This window comes from Ciconia boyciana, chromosome 1 (genome assembly GCF_034638445.1).
Source record: "Ciconia boyciana chromosome 1, ASM3463844v1, whole genome shotgun sequence".
Classification (NCBI taxonomy): domain Eukaryota; kingdom Metazoa; phylum Chordata; class Aves; order Ciconiiformes; family Ciconiidae; genus Ciconia; species Ciconia boyciana.
This window is the reverse complement of record NC_132934.1, coordinates 88,285,560-88,307,879: the sequence shown is the minus strand read 5'-3', so window position 1 is coordinate 88,307,879 and position 22,320 is coordinate 88,285,560. Positions and strand designations below refer to the sequence as shown.

At 46.7% G+C, this 22,320-nt stretch overlaps 1 protein-coding gene across 1 annotated transcript in view; it reads right to left on the bottom strand.

Moving 5' to 3' along the window:
* The window catches only part of TBX15 (T-box transcription factor 15), a 98,008-nt gene extending 81,213 nt beyond the window's left edge, over positions 1-16,795 (bottom strand). The window contains exon 1 of the mRNA XM_072851112.1: positions 16,594-16,795. Within this exon, the coding sequence (XP_072707213.1) occupies positions 16,594-16,795 (202 nt within the window). The remainder of the gene's footprint in view (positions 1-16,593) is intronic.
* Positions 16,796-22,320: the final 5,525 nt, after the last annotated feature.

Genomic DNA, 22,320 nt, shown 5'->3' with positions numbered 1-22,320 from the left:
ATGGATAGAGGTCTCAGAGGAATTTAATTTCTACAAATTCTGTGAAAATCAATGGCTAAACAAATTAGCACTCTCAACTAAGAGGCTGTCTTGGCTACTTGCTCTACGTGCACATCCAGGCAGAACATCCTGAGATAAGAGACAGATGGAGAAAACGCTACCCTGTGCCTGACTGTAGTAGAGGAGTTGGGACTGAAATTGGGATGCTATGAGTTATTCAGGGAAAAGTATGTGGACCTGAAAATGTTGGTAAACAACAGGATACAGCCATTGGGGAAGGGACAGGAGGAACTAACATTTCTGTGATGGGGACATCAGGACATAATGCAAGTCATTTGTCCAGCTGCTTGCAAGAAGCTTGCTTCTTTCACCGAAATACCCTTTAAAAGTCATCAAGAGTTCTGGGCCCAGAAGAAGAGCAAAACTAGACCTTTGGAGTGGAAAATGCTTATAAAATCTTTCTGAAGTGCTGCTATGCAGTCGTTCATATTTTGTTTTACAAGTTCTAAATACTAACATCTCACCTGTGCTCTGCAAATGGCTCTCAGTAAAACAGCTGCACCAGTGTGTGAGAAGAGACAGGAAGATATAAAGATTGCCTCTCTTCTTCATAACTTTCCTGCAACTGAGGTCCAAAAACTGAGTAACAGCAAAACACCTTTCCCCAACTTTTATCTCAGGTTGATACTCAGAAAGATCATTTCTCACCTAACAGTTCAGTCTGCTATCATTCCCATTCTTCCTGTTGGGTCTGACAGAGGTTTGTGCAGTGACTTTACCTAGCTCTGTAAGATGACAGCAGGTTTGCAGTCTTTATCTCAACCAGCTGTAGCACAAGTTAAAGGTAGCATGCTATGGCTAGATTAGATTTTTCAGTTATGGTCATGCATGCCAGTATCATACTTTAAATCTTGATAGCATCTTTGAAAGCATGTAGATGATTTAAGCACACTTTTTTTTTTGCAATTTCAAATGCAGTTTAAGTTTTTAGGTTCAAGTAAATGTCTAAATTGCATCTGGTATATTTTCCAGCTCCCAGTGACTTCAGTGAGACTATTTTTTTGAATAAGGACATATAAGGGGTCACAATTTCATTTTGTTTAACATTCTGTCTTCTGTTGCCACCATAAAAGGTGACTTAACAAATACTGCAATTTCTGAAGGGACTTATCTTAAGTTCCATCATCAGAACTGCTAAATATGCAAAACAAGATCATGCAACCAGGGAAATAAAATCAAAGTCCCACTGCACTTCAATGGCAAGCAACAAAAGGGCTTGACAATTTTACATTAAAAGGAAAATATAGAATGAAAATAAAGAACCTGATTCCTCTCCTCACAACTACAATAATTTCAATACATGTTATTTTAATAGCTATTTCTGCTTAAAACTATATACTTACAACATGAAAAATTACATTCCTCTCTGAAGGGTCGGTCCCTTACTAGAGTTACACATCACATCTAGTGTTTCTATAATTGAAGTATTAAAAAAATATATTTTACTCCATATTCTCTATTGTTTACTTTGCGCCATGGACAGAACTCTGTGCAGTTTCCATTTCCCCTACAATTAGGCGCTGATCCTACAAACACATAAATGTGAGCTCACCTTTCCTGCTGGGAGAGATTTTGATGGGAGACTCGCCACAATAAAGGACATGAATACATTTTGGCAGGATCAGGGCCTCAGATAGCAAGGAGGAAGCTGGCTAACAGAAACCACCTTTGCAAACACAAAGAAGGAAAGATCCCAGGGACAAAAATGGAAGTTTTATACACTTTTAAATGCCACAGAGTATTTAAAGGGAGCAGAAACTGGAGGAGTTCAGAACTGATCTTTTTTTTTTTTAATCCCAGTTGAGAGTGACCCTTTAAGGATTTATGGCATGGCACAGCCCAGAGTTTGCTTACTTTGGCTTTTACTAAACTATTATTTTCTTTTGCTAAGAGATTCAGTGACTAAAAGTGCAGCTTTTTCTTCCTCACAGCTGTTTGCTCCCATGCTATTTAATGTTTTTGCCCCAGCTTTTGCCCTTGCCTTGCTCACGGGATGCAAAGGATGCAGGAATTTCAGCTGCTCTGCTTCAGTTTAGCGGAGTGATAATCTTAGGCAAACTCTTGCAATCTGTCTTTCATTAAAAGAGTTTTTTGCACTTCTGTTTAACACGGGGAATTTTTTTAATTGCCCTTCTAAAAGAGGATTTCACCTCCACTTTTGCCTGGAGGGAAACCCTTGCTGCCATGAATATATCTGCTGGATAAATGGGAATGCTCTTGTTGTTGCATGGTTCTCACCAAAGACAGCAGACAGTTCTACCTTCAACTCCTGAACATTAGGTATTTGCTGCAAACTTAATTGGATAAATCGATGCATAAAACAATGCTTCTCCCATTAAAAAGCAAGGCTTTTTTTTTTTTGCTGCCCTATACAAAAACAGGTGTTTAAATTCCATTGTAAAATGAACCAAATTTCATTACCAAATGCCTGAAACCGTTTGCAGAGCACGATTCTCTTATTTCTAGCTGTCAAATGTAATACTAGTATCTAATACTTGTTGCCATAACAAACTGTAAGTGCAAAATAGGAACAGAAAAGACTGGTATTTCTAAAACTCTTAAAATATGTTAAATGTTTAAATTCAGGGGTTTAGTGGCCCTAGAAAAAGATTAGACTACAGTCTTATTAAAAATATATATATATCCAAAAATATTATTTGTATAATATATACATGTACATACTATAAATCTATCTATATAGAGAGGCTTATACATGCACATAATGTGGAGAAAGTACATAGCAAGCAAAATGGGATTTGAACCCAAATTCTTTGCTGTTCAATATTAGACAGTCACTTTTTCTGATCTGGTAAAAGCAGCGGGAATTTCTTCCTTGCAAAAAATCCCAAATTCTTAAACAAAATAAATTCTAGAACAAAAACAAAAAAGAGAGGGAGAACTACATTCACTAAAAATGAGGAATATTTGATATTTTGTATAAGTCTTGTCACTGTTAAGCTTTTGTTTAAATACAGTGACAAGATGGGCTAGAGTTCTCAGCTGCTTGCTGAATCTGGCCCCAAATAGATATCTACAGACTCTTCTGAAGAGAAACAAAGAAACAAATATTTTAAAATAACTGTTGAAACTCATGCCCTCATAAAAAATAAGCTTTATATCTGTGCGAGGGTAGCCAAAGTTTAACTGAAGAAAATGAAACTGTTCTATCTCCAATTTTGCAAATCCCTTGCGTAAGGGACTCAATCACTGACTGATTCCTGTGCTTTCCTTACTAAATCAGGATGCATTTCGAGCCAACAATTTGAATTGGGAATCCTGTTATTCTTAATTGCTCTGCAAACTCTGCAAACTAAATCTTCAGCTTCAGATTGTTCTCTGCACCCACAAATGAGAAATTACTGCTTTCTACTCCCTTGTTTATTTTTAAGATATACAAGAAGAAAGAGGTTTTCTCCCAACATCTTAGAGAGAGAAAGAGGAAACATATCTCAGGAATTTCTGACTTTTTTTCACAAAATATTCCTTTATAAAATGGAGATTTCACCTGTAATTCATTGTGCACCAAAACAACACAATACCTCTGTTCTACTTCACAAAACTCTACTTTCATTATTTCTTCATTATTCATGTAGGGTTTCCACTGTACTGAGATTTGAGTTCCTACTCAAATATCATCGAGCGTCCCTTTGAATTTATTATTAAATTATGTCAAACTCAGACCACAAGTAAAATAATGACAAATCCTGGTTGAAATCCCTGCTTCCCTAATGATGGAGTTACAGGGAAGAGTTAAGAGCATTTGACCTGCTGTGCTCAAAGAAGGAAAGTCCGGCATACAAAATGAAGATCACATCTTAGTACGTACATGGGAAAAAATTTAGCCAACCACAGTGTAAACGGCTGGTATGAATGTTGTCTTATTAAAGGAAGGTGACTAACCAGCAACACCTTCAAAATATTATTCTTTGTACAACTGTAATATCCAAAGCCCTGGATGTGGATTGATGCTCCACTGTACTGTTAAATGTAAGCAAAGATCACCGTGCTGTCCCAAAGAGTCAACAGTCTAAGTATGTGCAACAGCCCAAGTGCTAACAATGAATCACTTCTTGCTTCAGAAATAAAGCTAGATAAGCATCCTGATTTACAGGAGAAAAGTCATGACTCAGACAAGTCAAAAATACTACAACTGTGAATCTAGAGCAAATAAAAAAGGAAGTGGAAATAGGCAAAAAAGACTAAAAAAGACACACAATTATTTTTCAGGAAAGAAATACAAAATAACTAGTATACACTTCATTAGATGACCATAATAATAATAAGCTTTTTCTTCCCATTTATCTGCACAGCAAATATCACTGTGTAAATGCTGCAGTGAATAGCAGCTATCTGAGATGTAATTATTTATATTTTAATTCAGGACTGTGAAGTGTTTTTATGAATACACAGCAATTGTCTGAATATGTGTAAATAAAATTATTAAGGGTCAGTTTACAAATAAATATTCTCATTCAACTACAAATAATTGTAATAAGAAAACATTACCACTATTCATAATTCTTCATAATTCAAATTACATCGCCCTAGCCCAGAGTGACATTTCCAAAAAATTTTGCTGCTGTGCAGAAAAGCTGCCTCCCTCTTCCCTCCACCCCGACCCCCAGGAAAAGCACACAAATAAACAAAATAACAAGTAGAAATTTTGAGTAGAGGAGGAAGACTGAATTATTTGTGGTAGCTGATTATCATAAGCCAAGTTTAATTACTTCCTTAACAATAAGAAATGTGCTATGTGTAATTTAATTAGCAATTAGAAATTGCCTCTAGGTATACCTATATAATAAATAACTACATTCATTGCAATAATGACTAACATGTTCTCTCAGACACATAAAAAACTTCTGTATACTGACAATTTAGATATTAATAATATAAAGCACTGAAATATCTGATTTTTATATACAATGGAAATCAATAATGTACAGCCAATGCAACTGAATAATAAAATAGATTTAAAACAACTCCATGTGTAACATCTATTGATTATAAAAAGACTGAAGGCCTGAATAAAAGTAGCAAAAAAGATTTTAAATATTATTCTAAAAAACCCTATGGAGTTAACTGTAAGAAAAAATATTTCATCTAGAAGAATCTTTATAATTTTTCCTGAAATTCCTGATTTATTCACATCAAACCATGGAGAACAAAGACCATGGGAAGAAACCTTGTTCTTTTTCCTGAAAGCTTCTGCTTATTTGCAATGTTTTCCCTTTTTTCCCCCAGGCCTCTTACATATCTAAGCTACACCAAATGATTACGTTTGTCTGGTATAATGTACTAAGTTGCCTTCATAAAATATTTTGAATGTATATTTCATTTATAGGAACCATGCCATTCATTATTTGGGGGGAAAAAAAACAAAAAACAAAAAACAGGAGGGTACCCAGATGCAGGAAGAAAGTCTGAAAATAATTTCTAATTCCTCCTCATGCGAGCAGCTGGTGGGTAGGAGATGAAACCCTGAACCACTCCCTTTCCTGCCTCATTCTCCTCGTCCCTTCCCAACAGTGATCCCGCTTTCTGCATGGTTTTCTACTCCTTTGCCCCTATTAACTCATCTCTTCCTGATTTCACCATCATTCCACCCCCCGAAGGATAGTGTACACACATGACTCAACATTAAAATGAAGCTAACACAACAGTGACCTGGCCCTTTCACTGGTATGTTATGTCCTTTGCCCCCGCCAAGTGGGCCCCTCAGAGCAACACGGGGCACCCCGTCCTCATCCAGGCTGAGCTACAGCACTCCTCTTCTTGATTTGTTATTCCTCTACTATTTCTCAGCCCAAGGACAAGTCAGCACCTACAGAAGCCCAGGGACATCCCAGTCCAGCGGGTGTCTGAGAGCACAACCAGGGACAGGGCATCTGACATGGCAAAAGGACAGAGGCAACAAATGCCCTAGACATTTTCCGTCCCCTTTTGGGGCTGAACTGCTTTTCTGTTAAAGGCTGTAACCATACTGGATTACTCACTCATGTGCCCCGTATGTACTCAGTCAAGCCTCTCAATTTTTTCTAATTATTCCCGAATTACCCCAGATAAATGATGCTCAGCACGTTAATGTCACTCAAGCAATCAGTCTTGAAACACTCTTAATAAACAGCTTCTTCACAATCGGATCTTTCATTCCAAGGAGAATGAGATGTTTTCCCTGAAGCTGCATTATATGACTATATTTTCAAAAAAGCTATTAATTATTGTCCATTTCTGTAACAGCACGCTGCTAGGCACTTTCACAGCCACCTTCCCTTTCCCCAGTCCAGGTGCAATTTCCTGAGTTATGGAGTAAACAGAATTACTATGTACAAAATAATCTAAGCAGTCTCTAACAGGGCAGCACAGGCTTTCCGCCACTCCGTCAGCATTGCAGGGACCTGCATAACAGAACTGTGATGTTACAGTCTTATGTGGGTAACACTCACAAGCACTGAAGTGAATAACGTGACTGGCTTGACGCTAGGCAGATGGAGACTTTGCTAGGGTTGTTTGATGGTAAATGAAGACTTTTTTTTATTTGCTCCAAGGAGCCTGGCACAGGAAAACCCCAAATCCTACAATAATAAATCTTCTATTTATCTTTTAAATTCTGGAGCAAAATAAAAACCATTAGGGACCCACGGTCATGTGCTGTATTCTATATTTTCCCAGCTTCCTACAACCTTCTGGCATAAAAAGATTAAGTTTTCTGAAGTAAAAAACAACTTCTCAGTTTAAAAATAACAGCCTCGTTGCCTTGTATGGAGCACTGTTTTATTGTATTACACAATAAAAAGGCAGGAGCACTTAGAAATTGCAAAGACGGGCATAATCCAGAAACCTGTATCTGATCCAACCTGATAGTTTTCACACCATCAGGCATTTGCACAAAAACTGAAGAGCAGAGGAAAACATGATCCTTCCATAGCATAAAAGTGATCACCCAGGCATTAACCTCACTGTCATGATTATTTTACTCATACAGACTCAGTATTCCAGCAGATGAAAAAGAAATCCCCGTACATAAGTCAAAATTATTCCAATCTGACAGTTGTGCTGAGGGGGAGGCTACTTTCTGGCTATCACTGTCTGTTTAGGGCATCTCAGAGCAGAAATCAAGCGAGAGGTCAACATCTCCATGATTATTATGTGTTCTTAACGCCACTGAAAATAAGGTCACAAAAGCTGCGCCCTTGAAAATCAGCACCATAAAGTCCTTTGAAATGCAGATGCTTGGCATCTTGTGGAATCAGGCCTCCTTTAGCAGCTGCCTCATAAATGTGCTTCCACACAGCCTTCGTGTTACTGTATTGTGCAATGTCATAGGACACTTCCAATGTCTTTGCTTTCTAATTTTGCAGATACCTGATAAATAAAAGAACAAACTCAGGGGCAATACACATCTTTGCAAGAGGATATGTAAACTAAAAATTTAGGATTGCTAATCCCAATTATTGCATGGTATTTTATTACAAGCTAAGACAGCAGCAGAGTCCAGTACAACCTCAAGGCTGAAGTCTGCTTTCGAAAAAGCCAGTGCGAGTGTTTCCATGAAGGTCTGAGGGGGTACAAGGGAATACTCAACTCATCTTCTTCTGCTATTTTTTTGCCCTGATAAGAATGACTGCTTAAAGCACAATAAAAATACAATTGCATTTTTTCTGTGCAAAGTGCATCTACATGCAAAGCTGAAAGAGGGATGCCAGGGCAGCGCTGGGATAATTTATTCATCCAACTAAGTGATGCTTGTAGAAGTGATGACAATAACACCTATGAACATTTAATAACTGACCTTTTAATAGGAACCTCCGAGCAGGATTGAGGACAATCCATTGCAGCAAGTAGGTGAAAAAAAGTCTATCTGTGAATCTCTCCATCTATTCCCAAGGTCCCTTCTTCCTCAGCAAACTCAAACTTACAGAACTGATCTGCAGGCATTTCAGGGATAAAACAAGAACCTATTTTTGAAGACTCCCTAACCTACTCATCGTACGCACCATACCTTTCTAAATGTTATGACGTATGCTCCTTAGAATTATTTTCTGTCCGTAAGCACCCACACAGTCAGTCAGCACTTTTGATATCTTATTTATTGATACTGCTATTAACTGGTGCAGCTTCTTAAGAAGTCTACGATGCACAGCTCTTCACTCTCATTAAAAGAAAAGACACTCTGGTGTCTTCAGTTTTCCCCTTAGTTTTGGGGTAGATTTCTGACCAGGGAGTTCTCTTTTTCCTGAAGCTCCTAAAAGTAGAGGCTTGGTTTTGTTAATACTTTGGTCATGGGAAAAATGTTAATGCTAGCCAAGAGTGCATCCAATCCCTGAGTGAAGTGAAAGAACTGTAAGTCATTCATAATTATTCTGTGTGCCCTGGCCCACTGATTTTCAAACAATTTTTGCTGTGGCTGCATTCATATAAATGTGCTGATTATTAATATGATTTGTGTCAGTTCTTAACCAGTTGGTTAAGTACTCTCTAGAAACTGTAAATTAGTTCTTTTAAAGGTGGTTGGCAATAATTTCTTCCCAAGCTCCTTTCCAAGAGCTACACGTGTGGACATTGCTGAAAATGTTCATTTAACAATACTGGAAGATTTTGTTCCCAAAAAGCAAAAGCCTTAAGAAGAATGAGCAGGTGCAGATGCAGTGCAGTGAAACTGTCCACTATGACAGGGACTAAATTCTACCGTGCAAGAGTTTAGCTGAACTTTTTTTTTAATATATATGTAGTGAAATGACCAAGAAAATACAGCTTTGGAGATATGAAAAATTAGTTATGAAATCCTGCAGAATTTGGCAAATAACTTTGATTGTTAAAAGAAGAAAAATTGGGAAGCAGTTTTGAATGTCCAAATACTTGATTTCATTATTATCTAATCAAAATGTCTTGGTTTTTTAATTGAAAATTCATTTTATAACTTATTTTAAAAATATTTTTAATTAATTTAAACAAGGAGGTTTGGGAATCCATTTTAAAATGGTTGCATAACTTGAAAATGTGAGGTAGTTTGACGATACAAAAATAAATATTTAAAGGTTGGCCAAAACCTACGTTTTCCTGTTTCTCAATAAAGTAAAAAAAAAAAATAGCTTTTATTCAACCAAACCTAAATGACTCCTCACCATCTTCACTTTTTTTCTGCTGAGTCCCCGGATTAAAAATCCTCCTCTGAATTCCTCTGTTGTTGTGAATCAGTATGTGCTGGCCTAAGACATTTGCTAGGTGCAGCCTTCTCTCTAGCAGCTGTAAGTTTACATATGCAAATATACAGCAAACAGTGGACAACCCACTGTCACAGGGGTTTGACTCGGGCAATCCTTTCACCATCTTCACAATACTGTCAGATCAAAAGCTCAACTGAGCAAACAGCATATGGAAATATTATTGTAAATATTATTGTAACAAGTGCTTTTGTCACTTCTTGGATTGATTTACTGATTCATTGTTTTCTGATCTTGCAGAATATGCAATTAAAAGATGCCCTCGGCATGAATATTGTTGCTAGAACTTGAATTTGCGCTACATTTCCTCTCAGAGTTTTAAAATTTCTTAATCAGCTTTCAAAGATATTTCAATTTAATTTTACCATAACACTGTGTTATCTTTCCCTAGCCCTTCTCACCAAAGCACATGACAGCTTTTACCACAAGAAATGCAATGGCATTGTATTTTGAGGCAGGAGATGCTTTGCAGGCAGAAAGGTTGGAATCATAACCTATTTTAACCAGTATTGAAAATAAGCAGCAAAAAGCTACACCATTTTTTTCTCTGAAAATGAAAATGGCTTAGCATTGCTGCACAGTACTCTCTACTTGTGGAAACTCTAGTTTGAATAATAAGCCAGAAAAGCAAAATCTTTCAGTGTCCTGCTATGCAGAGCTGCTCTGGGCAGGATTAGGCACTGGAGCGCTGGGAAGCCCCCAGTTGCCTGCGTTTCCCTGTTTCTCTTCCTAATGGAGCCACAGAGCTCCCAGGATGACAGATACTAACCATTTGCATGTATGCCCACCTTGCTTTTGCTGTCAGGATTTAAACATAACTTCCCATCCCATTACTGCAAAGTAATTGTATTGCTCAGGAGGATGTCAGAGAGCTAAGGGCTGGCTTAAAATCCTGTAACTCCATCAACAGGCACTAGCAAGCTCAGCCTCTCTGGGAAACTCTGTTGATCTCTGAAATGTCAGTTTTAGAAAACTTAAGCTTCTTTCATTGGACTTGATTTTACATCACTGGTGTAAACTACAGATCTCAATATGGACGCTTGGGGTGATTTAAATTGCACTTGAATAGATTTTACTTGCAACAGGAACTGATGTAAATGCCATATGAGCTGGTCTCAATATATCCAGGAATTTTCCGAGTGCTTTTGGACTGATTTTAGTGCATTTTTTAAACTAGTGTAAGCTTATTAATCTGGATCAGAAGGCAGGAAAAAAGAAAAGTTAAAAAAACCCCCACTCTTTGACCTTTGAAGACATAAGACCGCAAGCAAAGATTCATACAGGAATCCAACTGATTAAGACAGGAACAGTGATCTGTGTGAATAGAAGTGACTTAAGTGGCACTGACTGTGTTGTAAAACAATGCAAATGCTCTTTCCTGAATGTAGCGCTCTTGGAAGACATCTTTCAACTTTTCCATCTGAAAAAAGCATCAGTTTTCCCTAAAGACCAATACAGATAAAGCAGGACACTTCTGCCTGAGGAGAGGCTAGCTGGGCTGATATTTGATATAAGCGCTCAGTCCCAAGTGGGAGGAGGGAGATGTGATTGATGGTTTGTAAGGAATTACTTGACTTTTGCTTGTAACAGAAGCTTTTTGGATTCTCCCAAAGTTCTTGTCAAAGACAAGAAACATCTTTTGAAATAGCAGCTTTCCCCTTCCCAGCAGATGGAATAAACCTGCGTAAAAAACACTGCAGTTTTAAAATACATATAAAGGAAAGGAAGATATTGTTTGACATGCTGCCTTTTTTCTATCACTCTGTTGTTCTCTAAGATCTGTGTCTATTATTGTATTACCTGCCCTCTTAATACAGTGTGAGCAATTCACCTCTCTGCAGGAAGAGTTTCACAAACCCAGCAGCAGGAGTTCACCAATTCAGTAAGACACATTACTGCAGAGACAAATCTTTCTCACTCTCTGTCTCCTCCGGCTCCAAGGTCAGAGTTGTATGAACTTGACCAAGGCAACCCTTTCCCGAGCCCCCACAGGGCTCTCCTGGCTCTCATCTGGACAGCTCCATCTGCCTCCTGCAACTGCCTCCTCTGGGAAGGGCAAGAGCATTAGCTCTGCGGCCAGAGTACAGGGGGAGCAGAGGCATTACGAGGGTCAGATTTTCGCATTTCCTTCCATCGTATACACAAGGGAGCAATGGATCTGAGCTCGGTATCCCCTCTTGAAGAGGCAAACTGATGATCCAACAGGTGGAATGAATTCATATAATCCCAGTCACATGCATTTGTTCGAAAGACATTGCATCAATAAATTCCAGTCCCAAGCTCTTCTGCCAAAGGCAAAGCTGACGCTCTCTGTCTTACACCTCATTGTTATGGAGCGTTGCTCATCGGCAAGCCTCACGGACCATGCAAAGGACAGTGTACACCCATTCACCCTGCCTCAGGAAAGAGACAAGAAAAAGTTCTCTGCCAGCTCTTGAAGTCCTAGTCCCATCCACCAAGCGCTCGAACAAAAGCTGAAGTGAGAAACTACGTCTGGAACCAAATTAAGTCACTCCCTACTCACGGATTTAACAGCCGCTGCTCAAATAATGGGACTTCATCAATATGAGCATTCAGAAGCAGTGGTATAAAAAAAATCACGTATGATCAATCACACTTCTCCTGCTCTTAAAATTTGTTTGCCTCTCCTGAGGATCGGTGGGCTGCATGGCTCCGGCATCCCCGCCGGTGGAGGGGGTTTGCTCGGGGGCAAGGAGGAGCAGGTACACTGCGGCGGAGTGGGATTAGGATGGATATTCATGTAGCCTCCCAGGATAGGCAGGAGAACAACACACCGTCATAAAAGAGATGGAGGTTTTACTCTTGCCAGCCACGGAAGGCTTTGTCAAGCTATCGGATCTTAATCTTATGGATAAGCGACTGTAATAAACACGTTGTAGGTCTCAAAATGTGTGCCGTGTTGTTTTCTCTCATTGCAAAGCTTTGCAGTAGTTCGTGGTTTTAGAAAAATACATGGAACAAAAAACAATTTGCAATACGATGTGTTCGCTGACTGACAAAAATAAAACTCTCGAAAATGTTTTTGTTTGGTTGGGTTTTTTAAACTGATATGTGCATTTTTAATAGATGCAATCAAAAATACCGATGGGATGTGTGATATGAAGACTGCACTGGCGAAACTCGTTTACAATTTGCTAGCGTGTTTCTTTGCGAGGAACAAGACCGTCCCAAAGCCGAGAAATTACAAATTTTTAGCCGGACCGTTTTGCTCTGCCTCTGAAGCGCCTGTGTAGCGTCTCTCCGTGTAGCGACCACGACCGCCTAAGGAAGCAGCCGTGTTTCGGGGGGGGAAACCCGTCCGCGGGGAGACGTCGCCCCCCAAAAAAACCGTCTGAAACTTTCGATGAGCAAAGGAGCGCGCTCGGCTCTGTCTCGGTCTGTCCCTGCGCCCCTGGGGTGCCAGAGGGAAGGGCCGACGAAAGCCACGGCTGTAAACGATGGTAAATAATATATACATCAAGGGAGGCAACGCCTGGGCCCCCCGTGACCTTTCCGCTGCTCAGGTTTAATCTATAAATACCCACAAGACATCCGAGCCCATTGTTTTGCTGCCCTCTGAAACCAAACCTGCCAAGGGGACGGAGGGGCGCCCGCCGCCGCCTGCGCCCCGCCACCCTCCTCCTCCTCCTCCTCCTCCTTGCTGCAGAGGCGGCTGCGGCGGCGAAAGCCGAGGGCCAGCGGACGATGCGGGGCGGCCCGGCCCGGCCCGGCCCGGCCCGGCGGCGGGGCAAGATCGGGAAGGCTCCCGGCCGCCTCGCTCCCCTCCGCTCCGCCGAGCCTCACGGCGACCCCTGCCTCCCGCCGGCCCGGCCGCGGCCCCATGCGCGGTGCGCCCCGAGTGGGCGGGGGGGGGGGAAGTAACAGAGGGGGAGAGCCGCTGTAATCCCGAATCCCTTTTCACAACTTCGTGATTAAAACCCGCACGTGATTAAAATCCAGCTTTATCCCCCTTTTAAATGAGTATCGTAAAACAGCACATTAACTCCGGCGGTACGATTCATTGCTGAGACATACATAACTCGGATGCTAGGGAGATATTTTTACAAACCTGGGAGATTTATCCGCTGGCTTTTCTCACCTTTCCCCACGCCACCCGCCGCCCCGGCACCTCCCAGCCTGCCACCTCGTATCTCCCGGGAAGATGAGGCCGCGGGGAGGGTCTCTCGGGCACCCGAGGCGACCCGGCATCGCCAATATTGTCACCGAAGGGTTTGGGCACGGCTGGAAAATCGCACACAAGGGGTGAGGGATTTCGCCAAAACGGGGAAAAGAGGAGCGCTGCCTCCCACGCCCCCCGAAGGAGGCATTTTGTGCACGTCCAGGGCAGAGCCGCACCGAGGGCGGCGAAACCCCCACGCAGGGAGCGGAGCGGAGCGGGGCCGCCCCGCCGACACCCCCCAAGCCGCGGGGCACCCAGTGCCACTCGCGGTGGGGAGGGAGATCCCCGCGAGACGTGGCCAGAGCGTGGGAGAGGAATCCCGACACCCGTCTACTCGGAGAAGAGCTGCAAAAAGGAGAGCGAAGCCTTACTCTTCCCTTGGCGGTGTTTGCTTCCCCGCGGCGAACGGTTCTGAGCCTTTCAGACCCTCTTGAGCTGAAGAGATCGATAAATCGGGCTAGACCGGTTTACATTATCACAGGCAAAATCAACACATAATTTCCCAGAACATACTGTAATATTCGGGGCCTCTCTGTAAGCACACCCGTACCAATAATATTTCCAGCAGAAGGAACAGCCCTGAGTTATTTCCTACGCTACTCGGGGGCAGCAACTTTGAGTTTCGAACCTTTGGGATGCTATAAAAACTCCCTTTTCCTTTTTTTTTTTTTTTTTTTTGGTATATCGCTGGAGATTTGGCAAGTTTAAAATACTTTAGGTGTAAAGTTTATTCTTAATTGGGTCTTATAAAGATGGAATTTGGTGGCCATTATACAGCTGCTAATCAATTTTCACCCAGCAGCAACGGTACACCGCGGAGGATTTAGGTTTAACGAAGTGACTGTGCAAATTACAGTGGCGGACTTTATTTAAAGTCTATCAACCACCTAAAAATGATTTCTAAAACTGGTCTTGATTTCCTTTGCTTTATGAAAAACATCACGTTTGCTTTCTAAGGTTTCAGGCATTAGCGGCCATTCTTTCCCGCTCTCCAGTCTGGCGCAGGGGGAGTTTTCCAGTTTTTATTTTGAATTCATGGAGAAATGGGCAAATTAAACTTCTAGGCCGTCCAAAAATATGTCCTTTTGTGGATAAAAATTAATGAGAAACGGTTCTAAAAAAGAAGACTGATGCACATATATGTTCTGTTATTGGAAAGCGGATTTTCGTCGTGTCGTTCGCCTATTTATTATTTAGAACGGGGAAGACTCGGAAACCGTGAGCTATTTTTTTAGTGGTTGATATTTTGATCGCTTCTGTCCCCTCTCCTTTACGCCCGTCGCTCCGCTGAGAGGGAGGTCCCAGGCAGCAGAGTTTACCTACTTCTCCTTAGGATTCGCACCGGGAAAGGCTGCTGCTGCTACAAGCAGATTGAAATGCAGTTCCTTGAGAGTGGAGCGGGGCGAGGTCTCCGGAGTTCCCGGTCTTTCGCTCCGTTCAAAAACACTTAATAGATTTTTTTTTTACAGCAGATATTTTTTACGCCTCGATCTCTAATTCTCTCTCCTTTTTTTTTGTTCGTTGTTTTTCTGTTTGGTTGGTTGGGGTGTTTTATGCCGGGTTTTAGGCAGCTGATGCTTATGGATAGCGCGGGGAACGTCACGCAAAAAAAAAAAAAAGAAAAAAAAAAAAGGTGTTTTCTTCTCCAAGTGCAGCGGAGTGGACTTGGCGTGAGTGGAGGAAATTTCTGCCCTTTCTCTTAGGGGGTCGCGCACAGAAATCGCTTGACCTTTTCCCCCCACCTGAGTATTAACAGAAAAAGTAAAGAGAAATTACCTAAAATTCCTTTTCTCGGAACAATATAATTGTGAGATCGGGGCCACTCCCTCCGTCCCATTTCAAGGCGCTGGATAGCGGGGCGGGGGGATGGCGAGGAGGGCGCGGGGGCAGCGCGGGCGCGGGGGGCAGCGCGCTTCCACCCCTCGGGGTGGCCGCGGGTCCGCGGCTGCTTTTGCGGGACCGTCGTTTTAGGCCGGAGCGAAACGGCCAGGAGGACAAGAGCAGACCGAGGGCTTCGCTTGAGCCAAATGATCACTCCAAGCTACCGTCTCCCTTTTAAATAAGAATAAATAAACAGGTAAAAGTTTTAAATTAAAAATAAAAATACCACGAAGGAAGTCTCGTGCTCTCTCTCCCCAAACACCGTGCAGCCGACCAAGGGGCCAGGCCCCGGCGCTGATGCAAACACCCCTGTTCCCGGGAGGCGCCAGGCTCGGTAGCGGGGGCCGGACTCCTCGGAGTCCCCCTCACCCACTGCCCCTAGCCCCGGCTGAGGCCCTTTTTCCTGCCGGGAGCAGTGTCCCTGCAAAGAGGGGAGACCTCCCTCCGCCGCCCCCCGCGCCGCCGCAGGGGCTTGCGCGCTCCGTCCCGGGCGCGGAGCGAGGCCGCGCCGCTGAGCCCCGGTGGGCCCGATCCCGGGGGAAGGATCAGGCCCCCGGCCCTTAGCTGCTGGGCTGAGCCCGCCCTCGGCCCGCGGAGGTCTCGGGTGGGAGCTCGCCGCGGGGCGTAGGTGCCTGTGCACGGAGCCGGTGCCCCTCGACTCGGTGCAACGCTGATTTGGGGCGCCCGCCGCCTCCTCCTCCACCGAAACCTCCGGTTAGGGCGGCACGGTCTCCGCGGGGCAGACTCGGGGTGGTGGCCGGTGTCTCGGAAAGGCACACGGCAGAGGAAAGGGGTGATCCCGCCCGCGGGGATGCGAGTGTCGTGCCCCACTCCTTTGCCCCCGACCCACGCGGCACCCCCGCGATGGTCGGGAAGCTCCCGGGCAAGGCGAAACGCGTGTCCCGAGACACCCGAGAAGAACTATTGCGACCGGCAGGCACGGAGAGGGAGGAGGAAGGGAGAAGGAGGAAGCGGGGGAGGACACGCCGTTCCCTCCCGGGAGATCATGGAGTTGTGGGGAGGAAAGAGCCGCAGTGAGTAGGAGAAAAGTCCCCGTAAACCGAAAAAAAAAAAAAAAATCCAAAGAATCTCCGCAAAATCCCCCCCCCGCTTTTCCTCTACCCCCCGTCCCGGATGTTTTCCGGGACGCGCTGCCTCCCTGCCCAGAGCTGCTGACAGGGCTCAGCGGCGAGCGGCCGAGAGGGAGTGGGGCTGGGGGGTCCCCGAAGAGGAAGGAGTTGCACTAACCGGGGTTGAGTTCCAGGCACTGAGTCGGGTCTTCATTGTCCCCTAGCTGGCCGTTGGGGCTGAGGCTTTCCATGGACAAATCCAGCCCCTTGTCCTCCCAGTCTCGCAGTTTCCTCTTTTTATTTGTCCCAATCAAGGCTTCTACCGAGAAAGCGTGCGCTCGAGAGCTGAGGGCCACCGCCGATCTTCGCCTCTCACTCATCTTATCCCCCAGCCCAGACCCTTGGGCAGATGAGCGACCAGTGGCTGGGACCGCAGAGCTCGGGGACCAGAGGCAGAGTCTCTCGCCTCTTTCTCCCCCCACCCCTCCCCAGCTGCACCCCCAGAAGAACCAGCCCTCAGTCTCCTGAAGGCACTACATGAGGCTGCAGATACTCCGTAGGCAGAGCCGGGAGGGTGTGCTCAGCCCAGGTCTCCAGCGCTCGCTCAGAGGGGCTGCAGGCTGGATTTCATCTTTTTTTTTTTCTTCCCCCTTCTCCCCTTTCCTTCTGTCTCTCTCTGATTGATCCAAACTTCTGGGATTTTTTTTTTCCTCCAAGAGCCAGGCAGGCTGCGTGCGCCTGTCAAGGAAAAAAAAAAAAAGGGGGGGGGGGGGGAAGAAACCCCACCAAACCTGTCCCCGGCCAATAGGAGGGAGAGCTCGGGAGAGACCCAAAAGCTGTGACCCAATGGGGAGGGGAGGGAGACTCGGGCTTCAGGGCGAGGAATTTTGGCCATCTGAGTCCTGGAGCACCGGCCGGGAGAATTAACTGTTTGAAGAACGGAGAGCCAGTAGGAAACCCATAGCTCTAAATACAGAGAGGTAACAACTCCCGCACTTCTCTCCGCCGCACCCACGTTTCCCAGGGGCTGGTGCTAGCTAATCCCCACGCAAAGTACCCTAGAGAGGCTTTACCGCCCGGGGGTGCCGGATGAGGGGGTGTTTTCAAAACGTCATTCATGCCATGTATTACTTGCGCTTGCCGGCGGAATCGGTGTTTGGCCCGGCGACTGCAACGTCTCGGGGGGGGCGGGGGGTGAAGTTTCACCTCGAAACGATGCGTGTCCGTGGAGCGGCGGGGCTGAGCGGGCGGCGTGCGCTGGCGCTGGCAGCAGGGCAGATAGACTCCGACACCCCCGGGCAGGGCAGCACCTTCTCTTTGGGAAGAGGGATTTTTTTTTTCCCGCTTCTGTTTGCCACTTTAGCTACAGCGAGAACAAACCCTCTAGGTAGAGATCCCGGCCGGTTGCCTGGACGATATTCAGCATTTTATTTCTGGTCGCCTGCTCACTCTGCCCCGAAATCCCCCAGGCTGAGGCGGGCCCGCATCTGTTCGCACGCTCCTTGGTCGCGCGTGGCGCGGGGGGCTCGCAGTGAAAAGGAAAAAGGGCTGCATTTGAGAAGGTGAAGGAAGCACCGTGTGCTTTCATTAGCTGATGGGACCACGGAAAAATAGGTGAATTCAAGCGAAACACGCCTAGGGAGAACACAGCGAGGAAAGCCGCCGGGGGTTAATTCGATCCCGAGGATCGAATACAGGTTCAAAATGAAAAATAAATAATTATAAAGTAAGGGAGGCAATTAATATGGATCGAGCCACGATGGAAAAGCGGGCGAGGGTACACACCAAATTTCAGGAAGGGATTATTTTTGGCTGGTGTTTCTCCGATGCTCCCCGAAGGCGCTGAGCTGCTTCGGGCAGCGCCGGGGGAGAGCGAGATTTTTCTTAGGCGAGGTTTTTCGATGGGGCTGGACACAAGTGAAGGGGGCAGGCGGGGGGGGTACTTCCTTTAGCTACCAGAGTGACCCCACGATGCCCACCTCTACGCGGTACGGCGGAGCCCTTCAGCTCCCTCTCCCCGGCCTAACGCACTGGCTCTCGCCGACGTGACAACAGCCTGCCGGGGTTCACACGCACGGAAAGGGATTTAGGATGAAAAGCGAGAAAGAAGCGATTTATTCGGGAAATCCCGGAAAAGCTAAGCCCTGCTATGTAGGCCGAGGAGCAGGTTTTGTGCGTCCCCATCACCCGCCTTACACCCCCCTACCCCACCCCTCTCCGCCGCTCCTTTCCCCTCCCCTCTTGTACATCGCCTTTGACAGGTCACTCGCCAAGGGCTCAGCGCCGGGCACGGCGGCACTGCCACACAGGGTGTCGTGTGTGTCTCCCGGCACTGCCCCGCTTCCCGGCTCCGCGGGGAGCACTGCCGGGGCGGGAGCAGCCCGAAGAAGGGAGCGCCAGAAGCAGGGGCTTGGAGGGAGCCGGCAGAGGGACTGGCCGATAAGTGAGGACCCGGAGGGGGCACATGCATTTCCAGCGGGTCCCTCGGCTGTGTGTCCTTCCCCCGGCGAATGAATGTCTCACAAATAAAAAAATCCGTTTCCCTATTTCCGAAAGCCTCGGAAACACTCGTCTGCGAGACAGACACCGAGGAAGGCTTCTAAAGAAGCTGGTGGGAGATTTTAGAAAGAGAGCCCAAGAAAACAGAGGATTATTTATAGCGTTTTAGCGAGACGAAATGGTGTTGGAAAGGCAGGGCGATTTAAACGAAATTTGAGGCTGATGTAAGAGCTCAGAAATACGTTTTTCACAGCCTGAAGTGTGGTTTTACGGGTCGACAACTTAAAGCATCCCCGACCCCTTTTGGGTCTCTTACCTAGGGGCTCTCCGCGCTGCCGCCCGAGGTCTGCAAAGCCATGTGAGACCACCCCGCGCCCGGCCCTGGCAGCGGGACACGGCCTCCGCAGCAGCAAGCAGAAACACTGCTGAGTTTCCATGCCAATACGGCGCCTAATTGACAGACCCTAGGGAGCAGACCCTTTTGCCAGGGGTGGGAGAGCAGCTCCCCGCCGTCCCGGGAGCGGTGTCCGGGGGCGCGGGGACACAGCCGCCGTAGGCCGCTCCTCTCCCTCCTCCCCTGCCGCTACGCCGATGCCAGGGAGATTTAGCACAGCTCGCCGTCCCTCTGTCCGTCTGCGCCGGGCGGTGCAAAAGCGATGAACACAAAGGCAGTGCCGCTTCTCGGTGCGAGCGGAGGGAACGGGCAGCCCCCGCAGCGACCTGGCGGCCCCGTGCACACGCGGATGCGCCGGGGGTAAAGCGGAGGGATGGGGCTAGAGGGGGAGAGCCAGCGCTGCCTCCTCGCAGGGATCTCTGCCCCCTGCGCGGAGAGGACTCGCCCGCACTCCCCAAGCCGGGGGATGGGATTTCGATTCAGCCTTTGCACCAAAACATCGCTGAGCAAAAGGCACCCGCGCTGCGCCGCCGGTGCCCGGTCCCCGGGGCTCTTCTCGGCCGGAGCGGTGTTAGGGACCGGGTCCCCGCTCCCCGCGGCAAGCGGCGTAAATCTGGAGTCAGCCTGGGCTTAATCTGGATTCAGGCGCTGAGATCCGACTTTGACCCCCGGCCGCCAGAGATGAATGCGTCCCTTTGCCTGGTCTTTATTCCAGACCCTTACTCGCAGGGGTAGCTCCCATTAAATCCAGGAAACGGCTCCCTGGAATAAAGTGGCAGGAGCAAGGGTCGCAGGGCCAGGCCCCGGGGTTTATAAAGAAATCATTCACTCCTGCTTTTCAGTTGTCGCACAGCGAGCCTGAAAATATTTGTTTACATATGGCAATATTTGGAAAAGAGAGAAATAAGCGGAGCCGGCTGCGGGGCGGGAGTGCTGTCCAGATGTGCTGCTCGCAGGGGCTGAGCCGAGCCGGTTTCAAACCCTGCTCCACAGCAAGGAAAACCTCACCGAAGGTCCTTTAGCCAAACCTAGTCCGGGGATTTTTTTTTTTTTTTCTTTAAAGTTAGCAATTGAAAACAATGTTAAAACTAGTCAGCGGGTGCGGGCTGAAGGCTGTCCGATAATGTGAGCGAGTGATTTACTGGACTTTAATGCAACGTCGATTATCTTTTAAAACGGACCGAAGGATTTCGAGGCTGGCGCTCTCGTAAGAGGCGAGTTTAAAGCGAATACAAGTCTCCGCTTGGAAACTCGAGCGAGGTGATGTTCCCGGGCTGCGCGGGGTCAGCTATTGTGACTGCGGAAAAAAATACGCCTGCAATTTATTTTTATTGTCTGCACAAACGGTATTGTTGCTTATTATTAACTAATTCATAATTATACCCCTATTATGCCGTCGATTCCTCCCCCCTTCCCTTCCCCCGGTTTTCTCAGGCCTTGAGAATTGAACCACCGCAAAATATTTACAGTCTCAAGTGTTTTTAAATGCGCTTTGTTTGTGTTTTACAGAATAAAAATTTCTATTAGTGTTTAAACAAACACCATGCCAGTCTCTTAAGCCTTCCAGATGTTTGCAATAAAATGTCAGGTTTTGCCTTTGGGACTCGAAATAAAATTTAACTACCTTCACCCTGTAATTATTCTCTTAGCTCTCCCTTCATAAATTTATCTGCGTTCTATCAGGAGAGAAAAAAAAATCCGATTACACATTTGGACTATAAAAACCAGCCACTACTTTCCCTCCACTTTACCAGGACTTTCCCCCCGCTCATTTCGGCACCGCAGACTAGGGCACGTACATTATTTGTCTCTCCTTTTTCCGGGGCGGCAGAAGGAGACCAGGCAGAGCAGAACGGCATCGCCAGGTTTCCTCGGCTTAAGGCAACACGATGCCCCCTGTCCCCGGGCCTGTCCCTCGCCTCAGCCCCATCCCGGCCCCAGTGCTCCCGGACGGGAGGCTAATCGGGAACTTAAATTGTCCCTGAACTTCCTCCAGCTCCGGGCGTCGCTTCTTCGCAGGCACTAATCAGACCTGGCTCCATTTCGGAGCCTCCCTGTGGAGCTGTTTGGAAACAGGCAATTATGATGAATAATTCAAACAAAGCAGGTTCCCCTCGCAAACAAAGACGAAAGTCCCGGCTAGAGACCCTTCTGCCTTCTCAGCTACTACCTTGGAACAACACAGGCAGGGTTAAAAACCATGCATTTTGTATTTACTACGCCAAACTTCAGAACAACCCGGAACGACAAGCGGGGGTCTAGGTGATCTCTTTCTTCATTTGCCGCCTACAAACCCACTTCGCTTGGCTGTCAGCCTGGTCGCGGAGTTTCTGCAGCTTTCAGCTTTCGCTGCTTGCATAAAACCCGCAGATACACCCAGGCACGCTTGGTCTGCTCCTCACTCCCTGTGCGCTGCAGTCCCCGGGCGTAGCCTGGGGACGCGCTCGCCCGGGACACCCCGCTTCACACCCACGGGCGTCCCGGGACCCACTCCCGGCTGCTCCTGCTCCTGCCGCCCGCTTTGCTATAATATATTTATTTTTTCCCCTCCTCCTCGGGGAGAAACCTTCCGCTGCAGATTTTCTCCCTGCCTGGTGCTGAGGTCTCTGCTGACAGGTGAATCTGCGTGGCTGCAGCTCTCGGGTGGCGAAAGGCAGGAAGCAGCTCCACGGAGGGCATGGACTGGCAGGCCCGCTGGAGAGCAGAGGTCTCCCCAAAAAGGCTGCGCTCCGCTCGGCCCCTCCGAGGAGGAGAGGGACGCGGAGGAAAATAGGTGTCTAATCAACAATGCCAGCCTGTCCACAGCTCGCCACCCGCCACGTTGCCTTTCTGACAGACATATCTGCCCCCCCACACACCCCTAGAAGAGGTGGCAAAGCAAGACAAGGTCGCTCACACGGGAAGGCCGGTGCCGAGGGGCAGGGGGGGCTAGGCTCGGCCCCCCCTGCGCGCTCCCCCGGCCCCATCTGCAGTGGGTCGCTGAGGTTTCCCAGGGGCCTCCTTCTTCCTGCC